Raw genomic sequence first — 18,403 nt, 5'->3', positions numbered from 1 at the left:
AAAAAGATTCAGAAGCCAATCCATCAAAACTACCATTTAAGAAAAAGAGACTGAGGAACCATTGGTACAATTTCTCCTGCATCTAGGATGGAAACTGCCTCCTCTGAAGTCAGTGAGAGTTTAACCACTGGTTTCAATCAGCCTAGGATGTTACTCCTGTCTTCTTTTTTATTTCCTTGCACAATCCAAGCAAATACTTGGGTAGTAGCAAATGCATCACAGTTGCTTGACATAGCATATTCCTGGGAAGGGTTACCACTATTTGGAGAATTTAAGTCTTTCCCCTATTTTCACATATTTGGACTTCTCAAAAAAAATCTACTTTAATTTCTGAGCTTTCAGACTTCCTAATAAATCTTTTAAAGCCCATGGCACAACACTGACAATTCTTGTCTGCAATAGCCTAAAGTGCAAGCAGCACTTCAACCAAGTTACTTTTTCCTGGATAAGGAGACTACTTCTGTTGAGACAGAAGGGGTTTTCCAAGGTGACTGCTGCTTTGTTTGCAATGACTGAGACCTTCCTAACACTGGCATTGGAAATTAACCATTTTATTAATGTAAAATAACAAGGATTTTTCTTCTGCTCATCTCCACTGGAAAAGATTAAAGTTAGCTCATCTGTGTTGAAACCTTGCTTGGTTTTTTGGGGCTAGACTGCAGGAAAAATCTGAGCAGATGCAGGACGGAAGACTCAGCATTTACAGATTTATAAAATTCTCTGTATGGTTAATACCCATGCTGATTATACAGCAATTTGGAGATCCAAATCACTTTACAAGTATTAACTACTTAATACAATGCCCCTGAGAGGTATTTAGGTAGAGCTAAGCAAGAATTATTATCTCCCTAGAACTGACAGGGAGACTGTGACTAAGATGTGGCTTGTTTGAAGCCACACAGCAAGTCAGCTGCAAAGTCAGGATTAGCACTTGGGTCTTTCACTCCCAGGTGCCATGTCCAAGTCACTAGACTGTGTTGCCCCTGAAGATTAATAAGGATTAATGGGCAAAGCAGAGTAGAAATAACAATGTATGCCAAGAATATAATAATAAAACTCCAGGGTGAAAAATTAATACTGAGGTGTTGAAAGGCCTCAGAGAAATCATGAAATCCAGAAGGAGTTTTACAGTTTCTAAAAGATGTGGCTCTGATGATAACCAACTCCAAAATGGGAAGAAAGGAAGACCCTTTTAAGTCTTACAGTCTGTAAATCTTAAATAAATATGAACCAGACAGTGAAAATCACATTCATACATTTATATTGCAAATTTACAGAGAAACACTCAAGCTGCAGTTTACAAGTGATTTTAAATCCCTCAGAAATCCACACTGGAAAGCAATCCTCAAGAAAAGCCCTTAGGAGCAGTGGGGAGTACAGAATGATGCAGTGAGAGAAGGCACGTCAGGAATCACTTATGATAAATTGCCTGACCTGATCTGCTTGAGCAACTTCCTGTGGCCACAAGATACTCCTGGGCATTTAACCAGAGCAAGTCTGTGGGTGCAGGAGGTTCCCATTACCTCTGTTTTCAGCCCTGATGAGCAGCTCTGCACTCTTCAAGGAGAACACTGAAAACTGGAGAGGGTTTCAAGACATGGGAGAAAGATGCTTAACACATTGGGAGAACGTGGCTTGGAGTGAAAGATACCCACAGGATGAGCTGAGCCTGTCCAGAGCAGGGCTGCTGCAGGACCACAGCCTGGAAACACCTGGGCAGGGAGGGAGAGGAGCTGGGAGGCTGCAGGGCAGCTCTGTCTCACAGGCACAGGTCTAACTTCCAGCACAATGAGGTGTTTATAAACTCATCTTAGCATGGAAGGTGGAAAACTCTGCTTGTGGTTGACAATAAGAGAATTATCCAGAAGTTTTGCTCAGGGTCCACAACAACACCCAGGTTTGAAGCAGAAAAAAAAACCCCACTCTGTTGAGTCCCATCACCCAAACTGCGCCATGCAATCAGGTTGTGCCCTTGACAAAAATTTCTTCCTGGCTTCACTGGCTTTAGAATAAACTGCATTTAAGCTAAAAACAAACAAAACCTTTGGAAATGAAAACAGAATCAACATGGAAGACATGTGAAGAGTGAAATGTGAAAGAAGACAGATACAAAAGTGTTTTTCCTGGTTTGGTTCCCAAATGGCAGTATATAGTAATGACATCTTTCCTTAACCCTGGCTTGGAAAAACTGTGTCTACAGCTCATTAACTGCAGTCCAATACAGGGCGACATCCAGCACTCTGGGTGGTTGCTAATATGAGAGCTGCTGACTTAGGGCATAAATGGTTCACTGCACAGCTCCAGGGCAGCACCTACCACCCAGGGAAGACAAACAAGATGGTCTGGAAGCTGTGCAATTTGCTCATGCACAGGCAGCATGTCCCCAAAGAAATGGTTCAAACTCTCACCACGTGTACACCTGTGCCATCTCAGGGACGTCTCTGCTGTAGCTCGTGTAACTCCCTACAATCGCTATAACTGAGCTCTCTCCAAAAACAACACTTAATCCACAGGACAGGCAAAATGGAAAGCAAAATGCCTGAATCTGCCAACAGCCAGTTTATTGGCTTTTATTTGCCAAAGGTTGCTGTGGGTGAGGTATAGGAAAATGCATCTACAGTCAGCCCGCAGTGCCTCCAAGACAGTCTTCCAAGCCCTGCAGAACATACTTCAGTAGTTTTCATTTGTTTCTTATCCAAAAATGCCTGTGAGCCCAGCAGTTTATGAAGCAATCCTTTTGCAACAAATTAAAAAAAGAGGGATTTCTGGGGAACACTCTTAACACTCCTGTATCTCCATCTCAATAGCTGTATTCAACCCGTTCTGCTCACTGCTCAGTCCCAATTACAATGAGCTAGCTCACTGCTCAGTCCCAATTACAATAAAAGTATTTAATTTCCTCTCTGATTTCCCTTCAACAACAGATTGCAACTTGTCACACTTCAAGCTAATTTTGGTAGCTCGTTTAACACACACTGAAACCTAAATATGTTCCCAAGCTCTGGCTCATTGCAATAAAGGATGGAGAAAGGAGATGAAATCTCTGGAGGCTGAGAACCCGACCATGATTACCGCTGGCTGAAAACTTGTTTTGTCCCAGTAGTCTTGGGGTGCAGCTAGAATATTCCATGAATGATTAATAGACTATCGACAGATCAATGAAGCTCTGCCCTGAATGTATCTGAACCAGCTCAGCTGGGGATCAAAGAAGTCTAACCAGCCACTGTCCTGCAATTTGCAATTCTTGATGTAGTGAAACAGCATAATTCATACTCATTTACTGTGGCTGGTTTCTCTAGCTCAAGTACCTGAGACACGGAGTGATTGGTTTTTTCCCTTCCCTGCTTCCTACTCAGCATTTAAGTTACTATGTGGTGGCTTGGCCTCCAATATCCATGTTCATATTGAGGAGAATCTTCCTCCATTTAGTAACCCCACTGATTCTAAGAACTGAAAATTCAAGATTATGTTCCTTGCTAGTGAACACATTCTACCACTTATCAAGAGAATATTAAGCTTCCCATAAAGCACTTTTTAGTGCTAAGTCTTGGAGATATTTAAATTCTGTCAGCAATATCAAAATTATTTCTTACCCCAAATTTCTATAACCAGCATAGTAACCTACTTCCAGGAATAATAAAGACTGTAGAACATATTCTCAGATTTCTTGATGGATGATGAGTTGGCCTCAGTAAAGTTGTTAACGATGTAAAATAAAATGCAAATTAAATAGCACAATCAAAATGTAGCTATTAAACAAATAGTCATGCAGGCATTATATGGTACTAAGTACCACCCCTTTGCTTACATTGTTAGATAGATAATTTTATTATATTAGAAATATAATAAATCACAAAAAACTGTTTCTATAGCTGTGAGTTCCTCAAACTATGGGTCATAACCCTCCATGGGGATTCCTGAATGAGTTTGAATGGGATCACAAACTGTTAGCAAGAAGTGAGGGCAGATATTTTCCCCTAAATTGAGTAGTCCAGTCCTGTGGCAAGGAGGGGAACAGGAGAGCAGACTGTAATTAGTGGCTGCAAGTATTTATACTTGCTAGGGAACTGCTAACTACCTTTAATTACAACAGCTCACTTTCTCCAGGAGAGGGGAGCAATATAGACTAGAATTAAAATTGCTGGATAGTTGCTAACTGCCTTTCATTGCAGGCAATAGATCTGTTTCTCCAGGGAGGAAGAATAAACTTGTGACTGGATCTTATTCCCCCATCATTTAGAAATGGGGCCATTACCAACTCAGGGGGTCACACAAATATGCAGTCCAACACAGCTGTATTTCCAGCCTGTCTAAGAAAGAAATCAATAGTCTCATTTAGAGAATGTGTGACCACCAGACGAAGACTGAGGTGCCCCATGCAATCTGCATTGCCCCTTAGTGAAGAAGGATGTTTATTAAAGGACTTTAAATGAGAGAGTAATTGAAAAAGTAGAATGATCTCACTGAAACACACTTGTACGTTTCTTTCTGTGTCCCTGCCTGTCATCTGAACCCACTCCAGAAGGGAGTGGAAGCAGTGCCAGGTGGAAGTGACCTTACTGGTGGTCATGATCTAATGTCAGCAGCAAAGGTCTCCACTCCTCCCCCAGTGCTGTTCATATTCCCACACTGCACCCTGTGATGTCACACCCTCTCCCTGGGGAAGCAGCTCAGGAAAGGGATCTAGCTTAGAAATAACATAGGAGAAAAAAAATAAAAGAAAAGAAAAATAAAAATAAAAAAAAAAGAAGGAAAATTGTTATTTTTTGATTGGATCAGTTTTCTAACCTGTTGTATTGCACAGCCACGAGCACCTGTGGTGGCCTGAGCCAAGAGTGGGAAACATGAGATGTGTCTTGAACAGCACTGCCATGTATGCCATGTAGTGGCTGTGTGAGATGGAAAGACTGGCCCTGGCTGACGTGGGAGGAAAAAAAGAGGTGACCTGAATGCTGTCTACACAACTTGGCCATGGAAAATGGCTCAGATAGTGAGAGAAGCTCCTGAGTTTTGCAGACAAAGATGCAATGTAGTGCAGGCCTCAGCATTGAAGCTGGGCAGCTTGAAATTCGAACTGGTCATAGCCTCCTGCTAGTGGGAGTGATTAGGCATGGGAGCAGAGGAACCCCTGTGGGCCCTGGGTGTTTAAAAAGAGTTTAAGCTATAAGTCATTCTAAAACCTAAGATTTGAGTATCCTCTGAATTTGAACTTAGGAGAATGTGTGACATTTTCCTAACAAACCCCTTGCAGAGGAGAGAGGAAAAATGATGCCACCCCATGGGACTGGAGAGTGGCTGCACACTCTCTAAAGCCTATAGCCAGTGGCATGGATGGTTTTGTATACAAGAGCATGGAAATAGTACGACCTCCTGGAAACAGTGAAAAATACTAGACTTGCCATATTATTTTCCTAACACTAAAAACAATATGTCCATGCCATGAGAAAACTCCCACTGAGCTGCTGAGACTTCCAACCCTTCCAACAGGTTCTCTACCCACTGCAGAAAGTCAACACTGAAGAAAAACCCTCGTGTGGGCCATGCCACTGTGTCTTCTGCCAATCTGGTGGGTGATACACATCAAACTACATCTCCCCAGAAACCCAGCGGGCACAAGTTATTCCCAAAAGTCCCAAGAGAAGAAATCCTGCTTCTAGAATCAAGTGGAAACTCTTCCCACTCTTGTCAGATCTTCAGGCATCCATTCAAGGGATCATTTCACATCTTTCTGTGAAATACAACATAACTGCAGCCACAAGTCAGGTTTTCTCAAGTTGTTATTTGCAATTTGTCAGCAGCATTTTTGCCAAGCCAGAAGGGTTACATCCATACTCTCTGGTGCTGAGCAGGATGCCTGTAAGTCATCTAACTTGTTTGGAAATAGGGATGCTGGCCCCAGCAGGCTGCTAAGACAGGAAGAACAGTTTCAAAACCAAAAAATATTTACTGGTAACTGCAATGAGAAAATAAACTTTAATTTCCCTTCCCCTTGACTGTCTGTACTGCTTAGCTCTGTGCCATGTGAGGAGCTGCCTGGACAGGTGCAGCTGGGGACAGGTCACTCTGGGCATGTCCAAGTGGAATGGAGTCTTTAAGGCAGATTTTCAAAACATTATGGATTTCATCTTTGCTTAGCAGCTGATTACTGTGCCAAAGCCATGAATCACCACTTGAAGTGATTGAAGGAGGGGGAAAAATAATATTATAATATTAGTAAAGTGGCAGACCAGCTCAGGGATATGCTTTGCAGTCCTATTAAACTTGAGAGGCTACAGTTTCCATTCCCAGACCTGGTGCTTAACACAAGAACCATGTTTCCCCACCGCATCCAAAGAGTTGTACTAGGCAAAAACTGAAGTGCAAACCAGCAAAAGGTCAACCCTGTACTGTGGAGGCAAATGCTGCCAGCAGATCAACATGGCAGTGTTCATGAAAAGCCTGCAGCAGCTCTGGAAAGCTTGGCAAAATTTATAATTCATCGCAGAGGAACCAAATATGTGATGTTTGTTTCTGTGGAAGAATGGGAGGAGACTAATGGTAAAGGAGAAGGAGTGGGAGTGCGGAAGCGGGGAGCAGGAAAAGCAGAAAACCGAGCCCTGGCGAGTTTTCAGGGACCTACAGAAAAAAATTGTCTAAATAGAGCAGTTCAGACCTCAAATACCGTGCGGTGCTTGGACAATCTTCTGGGGTTTGGCATTTTAAACAAAGTGTTCTTACATTTACTAGGCTGGAATGTCCATTTGACTATAGACTCTCTGCTACTTTGCTCGTACTTTAACATTTTGGACATGTGACAAAAATGTGTGTAACGCATTTTTTAAAGTGTTGATTGTGCTCATAATTTTCAAGTCAGAATATAAAATAAACATCTCTGCCCTTTCTTCCAGCAGGCAGCACAGAGATCTGCTCTCCGCGTTCTATCTGACAGGTACATTTTGTCATTTTTATGAACTATAAATTGCTTTATGAAACGTTGAGCCCTATTTATTGTGGCATATAACTCATAATCGGATTTTGTCCCCAAAGTATCTGTGAACTGGGATGTTAAACATTTTGCATGCTTGGATTTGTCATGCATGTGTAGAGTTTATTACTGCAAAAATCACAGTCTTGTTGTATTTCATACAGAGTATGCAGAATCCCTTGTTGTGATACCAAACGAGAGATAAGAAACTTACTGGAGAAGGCATGAATGATGCAGTAAATTCTGAGCTTTAGAGTTTGCTGAGATATATCTGAGCTCATTTCTCAGCAATAAGTACTTCATTTATTCCGAGATGTTCTCTTTTGACTTTTTCCAAATCCTTTCCCTGGGAATTACTCTTCCTTTGATGAGATTCTCTGTATGTTTTATGCACAAAAACAATGCCCTTTTTTACCCCTTAAGTTTTAAGAGATTGGTATTTTGGAGGAATTTAATTAATTTTTTCACTTCTTCTGGAACTGCAGCAGTGCTCCAGGCAGATAAGCAGGGGACCAAATCCTTAGTGTTCAGATTTTACTCAGCTCTTTTTCAAGCAAAAAAATCCATTAACTTCAATGGGAAACTTGCCTGAGTGAGGAATTCGGGATTTGGGCCATAGTAAATGTTATAGTTGGGCTGTAGGTCTGCACAGGTATTTACCTTAAATGACTTTTATGAAAGAGGATTGATTGAAATATAAGGTAGCTTTCTAAGACAGTCCTGATTTCTTTTCCAGTTTTGGGAAAGGGGGTAGGGAAGGGGGAGGAGACACTGTACATTTTAGTGCCTGTGAAAAAGAACTAGCAGATTTACATTTTTCCACAAATGAGGTACTGTGTCACACAAGCTGACACAGAGTAAATTTCCCCATGTCTTGTTGGCAGCCCCCTCTGCTCTGTCTGGCCCCCAGCCCCCCGCCTCCCTGGGAATAAGTGGTAATTGACTCTGGAAGCCAGCTCAGGCCAGGATTTCTCCAGAGCAGAGCCTGTCACTTAGGCTGAATTATATGTTGTGCATGGATGAATAACATTTCTCTCTGCTTGGAGGGTAAGACCGCCAAAATTATTCCTTCCCTCCCCAAGTTTACAAACACTGTTTTGTTTAGAATTTTTTGCCCCTTTTTAAGGGAAAAAAAATTCAGAGTAAAATGTATGGGATGTGGGTGAAATTGCTGGCACAGTTATAGGGCTCAGAAGTATTTGCTGTAACTGGAATGAATGCAAAAAGAAAGTGGAGTTGGAGTCAGCATTATGCCCCTCTCCCTGGAGATGTGCAAGCTCACTGCCGAGGCAAAGCAGATTTTGCACTTCGTGGGGACAATACCGTGACCAAAGGAAACATGGGGATTTTTTTCACAGCATTCTCCCCCTGGGCTGCATGTGGAACATTCCTGCAGGAGTGGCCCTGGAGGTAATTAACAAACCCCAAATCCCACAGTTTGATTTCTCTCTCCCTGGAAAGAAAAGTGCTGGTGATGGATGGATGTTCCCTACCCCCTCAGAGGTGGTGAGGTAGCTGGGTGCAGGCTGCCTTCATCCACAGAGCAGAAGGGCCTCAGTATTAATAGCCATCATGGCTCAGATTTAGGATTTATGATCAAATATTTCCCTGTCTGGCCCTAAAAGCGTGCTCAGGGACTACAACTTTTCCAACCGGCTCTACAGAAATTTGGCTGCCAGGATACCCTCTTTCACCTTCTGGAGGGGGAGCTGGGAAGGCTGGGGGTGTACCCTGGGGGTTTGCCTCCCTGCCACCCATGACCTCACTTCAGCAAGCAAATGGGAGGGCAGGGGGCCAAAATCCCCCATTGTGACAGCAGTTTCTGTCTCTTCTTGGCTAGAGGAAGGATGCCTGTGATGCTGCTGCCCATTAGCTGTGTCCCAGCAGCAACTCAGAGCTCCCAGCCACACACCAGCACTTCCCAGCAACAAGGGAGATGGCAGCTTACTATAAAGCTTTCAGTAGTTTTGCCCTTTTTTTAAAAAATACTCTCCAGAAGTTCCTCTTGCAGTTCCTGCTTTCAGGTTCTGTTAAAGAGGTAACAGCTAAACTAAAAGATGAGGAAAGAAAACTAAACAAACATAAAAGAGAGAGTTTTTAAATCTAGCCATTGATTTCTCTAGTGTATCACATTCAGTCTTGTTTTCAGAATGACACAGTAACCCCCAGCAGATTTATGTGCAAACACAAAGATTAGTGACCCAGAAGCTTGACTGAAACAGCTTTTCTGCTTCCAGAAGACAGGTTGCTCTGCACATGCACTGACTGTTTTGTCAGCAAAGATGCACTGGCCCCATTAGCTTTTCATTCTCTCATGAAAAGCCCTCGGTGTTTATTCAGCACAGCTTGGTTTTAATTTTATTGTGCTCTTCAGTAAAGTGGTAAAACTATAAAGATTACTCACTTTCTGGGACAGAGAAGAGCAGGAACTTAACTCATATACTCAATGGTATAGAACTGGTATACTTTCAATTGTCTCCTATATCCACTGCCTGAATAGCTTTCAAATGAAGAAAAATTTCTGTAACAATAATATCCAGTATGTTCTGTTGTTATTTAACAGTAAGCAGTGTGGTTAAGCCAGGTCTTAAATTTGCTTAATCCCACTGAGCTAAATAGATTTTATTATTGACTCCCATGGTTCCAGAACTCTGACCTTAAGGCTGAAGTTAAAAGCTAATTTTTTTTGCAGTCTGTTCCACTAACCCAGGAGCACTTGCTTGCTGGATACATTTGCAATGGAGAACGTCCAGCTGTAAATTACAGCTGTTTGCAATCCTACCCAAACACAACACTCATTATTATTCTTTTGTTCTTTTTAGGCTGAAAAGCCCATCATGAGGGAGACTGTACAGTACTTAATCCACGCATTAAATTTACTCACAGCTCATATTCATGTGCAAGATAAGATTTTCCATGAAGTAAAGATTTACAGTGGTCCTAGGGCACTTTTATTCCCCTGGCTGTTTTTAATTCTCTGTGCTGGAGTGTAGGCCAAGTGGGTCTGCTGAAGAGTTTTGGACACTTAGAGGCAAGTGGGGTACCACTGCTGAAGTTCCTCTCTGGTTGTAAAAAAGGGAAAGGCAGATCCTTTGCCAAGGGCTTGGGTGATACCTGGGAGATGTACTGACTTACAGCCACGATCTGATCTGCTCTCCTTTCTGTGTGCTTGTAGTGCAGGAGGCAGGCAAAACCCACCAGCTCTGCCCATACAAACCTCAGTGCAGGCTTTAAGGTACAGGCAGAGCTGAGCCCAGTCATCTCAGCAGCCATATGGCTGTGCTGGCAGCCCTGCCCTTCCCAGCTGATAAGCCCTGTAAAGAGTCCAGCTCAATAGCTTGCTCTCAGCCCCTCAGTGATACAAACGTGTCCTGCAGACCTGCACTGTGAAGCATGGGCTGTGATAAACCTTTTAGATCTACCACCTCTTGCTGTTGACAGAGCAGGCATTTCAGCACTAGCATCCATTTGGCAGTGGAGACAAGCCCCATTTATGAGCTACACAGCCTGTCTTGACCTTCAGTCTGGGCAGGAGGAATATTGCACTTCCATGTAACCATGTCTCATCTGTCCATGTCTGATCACAGTTAGGACGCCAAAATGAGGGCTGTACCTGACATGAGCTGGTTTACCCTAATGGGACTGGCCAGTAGCATGCAGGATCCTGAAGGGCAAATGAATTTTCCCCCTTCCCCACTGGAGAAGTGAAAGGTTTGGGCAGCTGAAAAGCAGTGGAGCCTCACATCTGTGGGGAGAGACATTTGGAAGCAGAGGTGATGCTGCACTGCCTCTCATGGCTGCATGCATGCATTTAGCACTCAGGTGCAAGAAAAATCAAAAAGGTTGACCTTGGGCAATCTAGTCCCTTGCCCTGATATTGTAAGCAGACACAGAATTGGTGATTAGTCCAGCAGGATGTGTAGCACAGCTCTTCTTCAGACAAAGCCACATTGAGATACACTATTTGTGTTAGGAGGCCTGGGGAGGCACTGCCTGTGAAATATTAAAGCAACAATAAGAGGCAATTTAGATTTTTTAATAGATCACTTAAGGCAGGCAAGGCAGCTGTCCAAGCAGCCTTAAAACTTTTTGTGAAAAGAGACAAAGTTTTCTTGTTCTCAGGTATCTGCTTCAGCTGTGATTATGCAAAGCAGTTAAACTCGTGATACCCTAAAGTAAGTAAAGAGTCCAGTGACAGCTAGCAAAAACACTCATGTGCTTCATGTCAGTCACACACTTAATGTTTGTGTTGGAATGATGTTTTTGATAACATTGCCTTTCACACCATGAGAGCTCTCCACACCAGAAGCTACATGGTCAGTGTACCAGTGAGTGACTCAGCTAGCTGGCTGGCCAGAAAGCTTCATGTGGCAGCATTGTGCAATCAGGGACAGCCCAGGGGAAGACTTGGCTTGGGACAGGTGACCTGGAACCTGGCAGAGAGTGACGGAACTGAGATCACAGCTCCACGGGAGTCAATAGTTGGCCAGAGAAAAGGGTACACGCACAGGACTCGCTGCCACAGCCAGGCATGCAGCTCTCAGCATTAGCACACTGCTTACACTTTCTGGGTTATCTTTGAGAGGAAAAAGAGATTACCACTGAGAGGGAATATATGGATTTATCATTTGTGTCTTGCATGAAAGCTTGGCTGTTTGGAGATGCTGGTGTCTCACACTTGCACCCTCCCTGGCCCCTGCCCCAGTATAGGGTAGCAAATGGCAGCTGCTCCTTGGAATGGTCTGGACTTTCTCAGTCCTGCTAGTTACAGACTGTGAAGGTGGAAGAGTAATGGTACCTATTGTATATGGGATAGTTTTTGCAGTAGTGGAGAATGTTGTCAATTAGTGAAAAGGGGCTTTAGAAGAAGAGCCTGTGTCAACAGCTTGGAGTGAAAAGAAATAGATAAAACTCTGTAAAACTCATTCTATTTAATTTGTGAGCAAGACCTGTAGCACTCATCTTTTTGCTGATGGATGTTTTCTCATACCTTGAGTATTACTGGTGTTTATTTAGAATTGTTCTACCATAGCACTAAAGATGTGATGTGGAGGTATTGTTGTGTGAGAAGGTGGAACAGAGCTGTCCCAGGGAAATGCAAAAACTTTGAGCCCTACTAAATACTGGAATTCATTTGATTTTTAAAGACAGAAAAAGAAAAGTTTAGATGTATTTTTCTCTTCAAGGAAGTTATAGTGTTTTGCTATCATGACAGCCAAACATTTCCCACCTCCCTATGGGCAAACTCATGCATTTGCTCCCCAAAGGTATCTGGGGGAACTCAGTCAGTTCTAGTTCTAGAAATATCTGCATTTTGAAAAATTTTTATCTGCCAGAAGAAAAGTCTGACTAGTAATGTCTTACATATTTTCTTTGACTTCCTTGGTCTTTTAAGAAACAGTGTGAGGATAATTCGAGCATGAATGTAGAAGGTAAAAAGGCAAGGTGTAGGTCTGTGGTCTTTCATATATTTAATAAGGAGAAAACAGGTCCCATTGCTGGCTGGCAGCATGAAGAATATGCAAAGTGCTATTGGGAAGAAGAGTGTATATGTGTGCAGCATATGAAGTGCCTCAGCATATGATTAACCTCGCTGGGTATGTAGTAAATAGTAGATAACTGTGATCAAAAAAGTATTCGTGTGATTTATCAAACTGAGCAACTGTGCATTTTGCAGTGAAGCAGGAGGTCAATCCTGAAATCTAGGGCAAGTAGAGCAATAGGAAATTGCAGGGACTGAGAAGTTAATCATACTGTTGGACTGCTTCCATCTGGTTTTGAAAGACGGAGTCAGTGCAGTGCTAGCGAGGACGCTTCACGGCAACAGATCAGGAATTAATTTTTTTCAGCAAATCTTCAGCTATCATTTGTGGTAACACAGGCTTATAAAAATGTAATTTAATTTCTTTGGAATAAATCAAATAGGACAAGAAGCATGAGAGTGTTTTTTTTAATGTGTGTGTCTGAGGCAAAAATAAAAAGTGTGAGTATTAGAACAGCAACAATCCAAGAGGAAAGAAACATTAACAATATAAAACCTGGAAGGCATATATGGCCATCCAGTTAAATTGTGCACATAATTTTCTTTGAAAAATCAGTTCACAGTTGGGAAACTTCTCCATTTTTATGACCCTTGGAGGCATAATCTTGTCTAACCTGTCTGTCCATCTTCATAAATGTGGATCAAAGGAGCTCTGACCTAATGTTTTGTGGAATTGATGCTCTGAACACCACTTAGATATATCATGAGTGCACAGCTATAGGCAGAAAGTTTGTTAATAAATTCTGTTTACCTTATTATTGATACTACTTATGATATTTCAGTGAGGTTTGAACATCTGGACAATAAAAGTCCCTGTAGGCAATGAACATGTTGTAAAACAAAAGGGATTTTAACCCTGATAGTAATTCTGGTAGCTAAAACTTGCTTTCTTCAAACAGGTGGGAGAACAGCTGATAACATTATGCCTTTCTTATTTCAGCAGTGGGATAAGAGAACAGAGAGCCCCATACTAGGAGTAACATGTTGTGTTATTTTTAGGGCTAGGCTGCAAAAAGTGAAATGTTATAAATACATTTGTATCTATTTCCTGGCAGTCTGATGAAAGAGAGCTCAGGTTTACACAGCACCAAAAGCAGGAAACTGGCGGCCGCTCTGTTCACACAAATCACCACTTTCATTACCACTTCATTTTGAGAAAAGGTGAAAATTCATAGCAAGCAGCAGCACCTCAGCCTGGTCCAGTTACATGACACGAGTTTGGGGTTTTTGACTCCTGTGTGCCTGTGAGTCGCATCCTTGCTGTAGCTCGGGGAGCCTCCAGAGCAGGTGCAGCAATGCAAAGGAGAAATCTCAGTTCCCTGTGAGTGAGGCAGCAGTCCATGCAGCAGATGGAAGGAGATCCCCCCTTCAAGCTTTAATCGTTCAGTAATCAGCCAGGCACAACAGGGCTTTCTGGCACCAGCCCCATGGATGATGGCATGCTTGCTCCAGTCGGTTTTTCCTGCCTTCCTGCAAAGATGGTTTAGAAATCTCAGCTAAATTTCTGGGTTTGCCTTTGCCACTGGTAAGGTTATCTGCCTTCTGTCCTCTGTAGTTTTTAATTTTGGATTCAAGAGCATTTTCCCCTTGCCCTTGCTTTTGTTCTGACCCTGGCAACAATGGAGGCAGAAAGGAAAGGGGAGACTGGCTTGCTCAGGGGAGAACAGTCAGGTTCTGCAGGAGGCCAATCCCATGAAAAAGACATGCTTGTGCTCAGGATGGGCAAGGGATTCCTCAGAACAGTGTCTTTGTGGGGCCCCAGTAGGGACAACACTGTGCAACAAGTCTGTGCTTTGGCTGGCCCTTTGTTCTCTGAGGGGTGAAGAGGATACTGCACAGATGCAGAACTCTGTCCAGTTTCTTTGCAGGCAAAAAAGAAAACAGCATGAGTTAGTACAAAGAATAAGGTACCCTGTGATTCTCCATGGGGATTAGTTGTGGCTGATCAGGCCTGAAATGCTCCTGCAAGGAGTCACATTGTTTGTGATCTTAGATACTTTGCTCCCCCATGCAGTCCCATCCAGGTGTCTCCTCCGTTTTTCATGACTGCCTCCATTTTGATATAAGTTGCAGGAAAATTTTTATCCTTTCCTCTCTCTTGGAAAAGTATTGGATTTAATCTACCACTGAGGAATGGTTCATACTGTTCTAGGTTTCTTGCATTTCAGTGAATGGAAATGTGTGTTCTTTGAACAGCCTTATTCTCCCAAATAAAAACTGGAACGTTTGTGAAATTAAACAAAGCTCTTATGGTGGAACAGCTTTTTACCACAGCTATGTCACATGTGCTGGTGGGAAGGTACAGCAGCAGTCCAGCAGGGCACAACTAGCTCCCCCAACACCCTCACTGGCAACCTGATGAGCAGGGAAAGTATTCAGGCTCTGGAACCATTGAAGCTTTTTTTGATGTAAAACTGAGGTCCAAAAATCTCAAATGGCTCATTTTCTGAAGTTACAAGGTTGGGTTTTTTTTGCTCGCTTAACATTTCCAGGGAGTCTGTCTGGTGACATTTTCTTTACAAATTACCAGACCAAACACTTTCTGCTTTATTTTTCATTATTATTGCTTTCTTTTGAGGTTCTGTTTCATGGGTAAGTTCAAAATTGGAGGGCTTTGTTCCAAACTGGAATGGCATGAAATTTCAAATTCCTTCTCCAAATGGAAGGCCTTCCTTTTCTCAAGGACTGTATTTATAGTAGGCTGCCCTTTTTGCAGTCAGAGAGGGGCCAGATCATATTATGACTGTTTGCTCTAATGTGTTTTTAACTGAGAAGTAAAATTACGCCTGGATTGAAACTGGACGTAAAAAATTCTAAGTCCAGACATTGCATTTTTCTAACCTGGAAATTTTATAATTTTGAAAGACAGAAATAAATAGAAATTACTAAAATTAAATTAGGTATTTTTCCACAATGTATGACTTAAACATGATATATGCGATCTTTAACATGGTCTGCAATCTTCTTCCATTTTAGCCAAAAAGAAAGTTGTTTAGTTTAAAGGTAGGTATTTTATATCCTAAAAAATTTACTTTGCATAGCAGTGTACCTTCTGTGTTAGATTGTTATCAAGATTTTAAAAGGTTTTTTTTCATTTTTGACCCAGGCACAGAACTCTTTTTCAGGCTGAAACACTACCTCTCACCCACACATTCACACAGAAGAGAATAGGCCCTTCTCTATGAAAATTTAGAAGCCAAATAATTCACAAGTACCTCTCACCTATTACTTACTGGCACAATCAAACATAACTGCTCTAAATGAACAGTTTGTCAAATAAAATTAAAAACAACCAAAAACAACAACAAAAACCCCCCACAAAATCTAGGGAAGTGCGGGTAAAGAATCACATTATTCTGATTTAACAGATAAAAATCCCCCCTCAAAAAGTCATAGAGACCTGCCAAGTAAATTTATTACTTCCAATGATCCTTTAAGACCCTTTAATATGCTTTTTTTCTGCTGTGGCCCTGGTGTCGTGCATACCCAGGGAGGTTTGTGTTGTTTCATGCCCAGGAAGGCGATGCCAGCTGGCGGGGAAGGTGCTGCTTAGGGGACAGCTAGACCGTGGTTCCCAGCAGCCCTAAGGGACTCTGCTTGTCATTCCCATCATCCCCATCTTCCTTTTCTTACTTCCTACGTTGCCTTTAGAGGGAGAAGAGGAAAACCAGACATGCAGCCTCTGTCACATGCACCTTCCCCTACGTGGCCTCAAATCTCCATGAGTTTGGCCATTTCCCGAGGTGACCTTGTCCCAGAACTTCTCTGTCTGCCCATCATGGACCCTTACTGTGTTTCTTGCTCAGGTTGCCCTTTCCCCGTTCCTCAAAACCTCTGTGACCCCACTGGGGTGCCTGGATCCTCCCCTGGAGCCCCCATCTCCCACCAGTCTCCTCCAGCAACCCCAGGAGCCGAACCCCTCTGGTCTGCAGTGATGCCCAGTGCAGGGTACCCAGGCATCACCCACTGCTGAAAGCTTCATGTGGCCCCCATCATTGGAGGGGCACAGTGGAGAAACAGCTGTAGAGAGGACCAGCCCTGTTTTGCTTTGTTTGCAGCCCCACAGACAGCTGAGGCAGGGTGGGGGCTGGCACTGCCACCCGCCCAGCCAGGGCTGCCGGCCCACACTGGGACAGCCACGCCATCGGCTGGACAGGGGGGCTCTGTCTGCACCCTGAGCCTTTGCACTCAACTCCCCCCAGTAACCATCACTCTGCCCTGCTAATAATGCCCTCAAATACTGACTTCCTGAAGCCACTTCTTTTCAGGTCATGACGTCCCTTTTTCTACAGTTTAATAAGCTTGATACTGACCATGTGGAGTTAAAGTGCCTTTGTAAATATTTGTATCTTCAGTATTATTTCTTTGATAGCAAACACTAGGACAATAATTCCCACATTAAAAAGGCTCTTGGGAAGGGTTTAGGAACTCTGGCCAGGCAAAAATAGTTGCCTGAAGGAAGAGGAAAAACCTTGGAGAATTACCAGACTCTTTTTTTAAATTTTGAGACAAATGGACTTTTCAAACTTTGCCCTGAAAAGAGATCTGGTCATGACCTACTATAAATCTCATATGGCCATTTAAAACCTCACAGTGCTCTGGTTAAACAGCATTGCAGCAGACAAAACCTCCAGGGCATGGGGACATTGCTGCGGTTTTTCCCTTTCAAGCTTGTATATTGTCCCCATAACATATTGCCAATGTTCACAGGACCAAATGAGACTGTGGCCTTTCTTTAATGTACTCAGAGCTCTTGTGTCGAGAGCCTGTGAGGTCAACAGGAAAACATGGAATGAAATCTCAGCTGAATATCAGTCTTTCCCAGGCTTCCTGGCAATTTCCAACTTCTCACTCTTTTGTTTTCACTTAATAAGATAGAGCTTGTCCTGTACTCAATTAAAAAAAAAAAAAAAAAAAAAAAAAAAAAAAAAAGTTGTGAAAGAGCTAAGACTCAGAAAATGAGCAATTTTATAAAAGCCTGGCAGATGCCCAGTCTGCTGAACCTAATAAGAAGCACACTCATTTTTCCAGTTTGAAACTTTTTGGTGCAAAGACCCCTAGTGCCAATATCTCCCACAGGACTTGTGGGAAGAGTGCCAGTGTATAGAAAAATAAGAGTGCTGGTACTCTGACATGAAAGCTGTAGCCTACATTTTTGAAATAATGGTGTTGAAAAGTGGAGCTCTGAGAAGAACCTAATTTTGGGCTTCTCCAGCTGTCAGATCACCCTCATCTTTCCTATTTCTCCTTCTGCTGGAGGGACTCACAGCACAGCACCTCTCTGTTAAAGATGAAGAGGAAAGCAACAACTGCAATGTCATTTGTGCAAACCCAGAGAACAGTCTGAGAAGACAGCAAAACGTAAACACTCCTTTGAGATTATCACTCTATAATTGATAGAGATGTACTGGTTCAGATGTACCTCTGTTTCAACTTCTCTTTTTACACCATTTCTATATTAGCATATTATGTGCTTGTCAAGTGCAACCAAATTTTAACTTCAGATTGCTGATGTTTTATGAGTATTATATGAATGTGTATATATATTTCCTAAATTATTGTAAAGGATTTAAATGTTGATGAAAAGCAGCAGGTTGTCACCTGATTATCCAGGATTTTTTCCCTTGTGTTGCAAGTGCATCTGCCCCCTCCTGGAGCCTTGAATTATCCCCATGCATATTCTTTATGTGTGCAGACAAAGGGCACTGTTGAAGCAGATGAGTGCCTCAGCATTTGATGTCATTAATTAATCTGAGCCAATGCCACAATATTTTCTAAGAAATGTATTGTATTATTTTCTTCCATTTGGTCAAAATGCAGCATTGGCCATTTAACAAGAGCCATGACAAATTTCTGTCATTGTCTACTGTATGTTGCTGTCCTCTGCCTTTGCAAGG

At 42.6% G+C, this 18,403-nt stretch overlaps 1 protein-coding gene across 2 annotated transcripts in view; it reads left to right on the top strand.

The window, feature by feature from the left end:
* Window positions 1-18,403, top strand: part of AFF3 (ALF transcription elongation factor 3) — a 326,046-nt gene that overhangs the window by 238,156 nt on the left and 69,487 nt on the right. The window contains exon 9 of one of the 2 annotated variants that reach the window (XM_063149789.1): window positions 6,891-6,928. In XM_063149789.1, the coding sequence (XP_063005859.1) occupies window positions 6,891-6,928 (38 nt within the window). Of the gene's footprint in view, window positions 1-6,887; window positions 6,929-18,403 lie in introns of both variants that reach the window. The other variant, XM_063149788.1, reaches the window with a different exon arrangement.

This window comes from Melospiza melodia, chromosome 2 (genome assembly GCF_035770615.1).
Source record: "Melospiza melodia melodia isolate bMelMel2 chromosome 2, bMelMel2.pri, whole genome shotgun sequence".
NCBI lineage: Eukaryota > Metazoa > Chordata > Aves > Passeriformes > Passerellidae > Melospiza > Melospiza melodia.
Note: the sequence above shows the minus strand (reverse complement) of the source record. Positions and strands in the feature narration are given on the sequence as shown.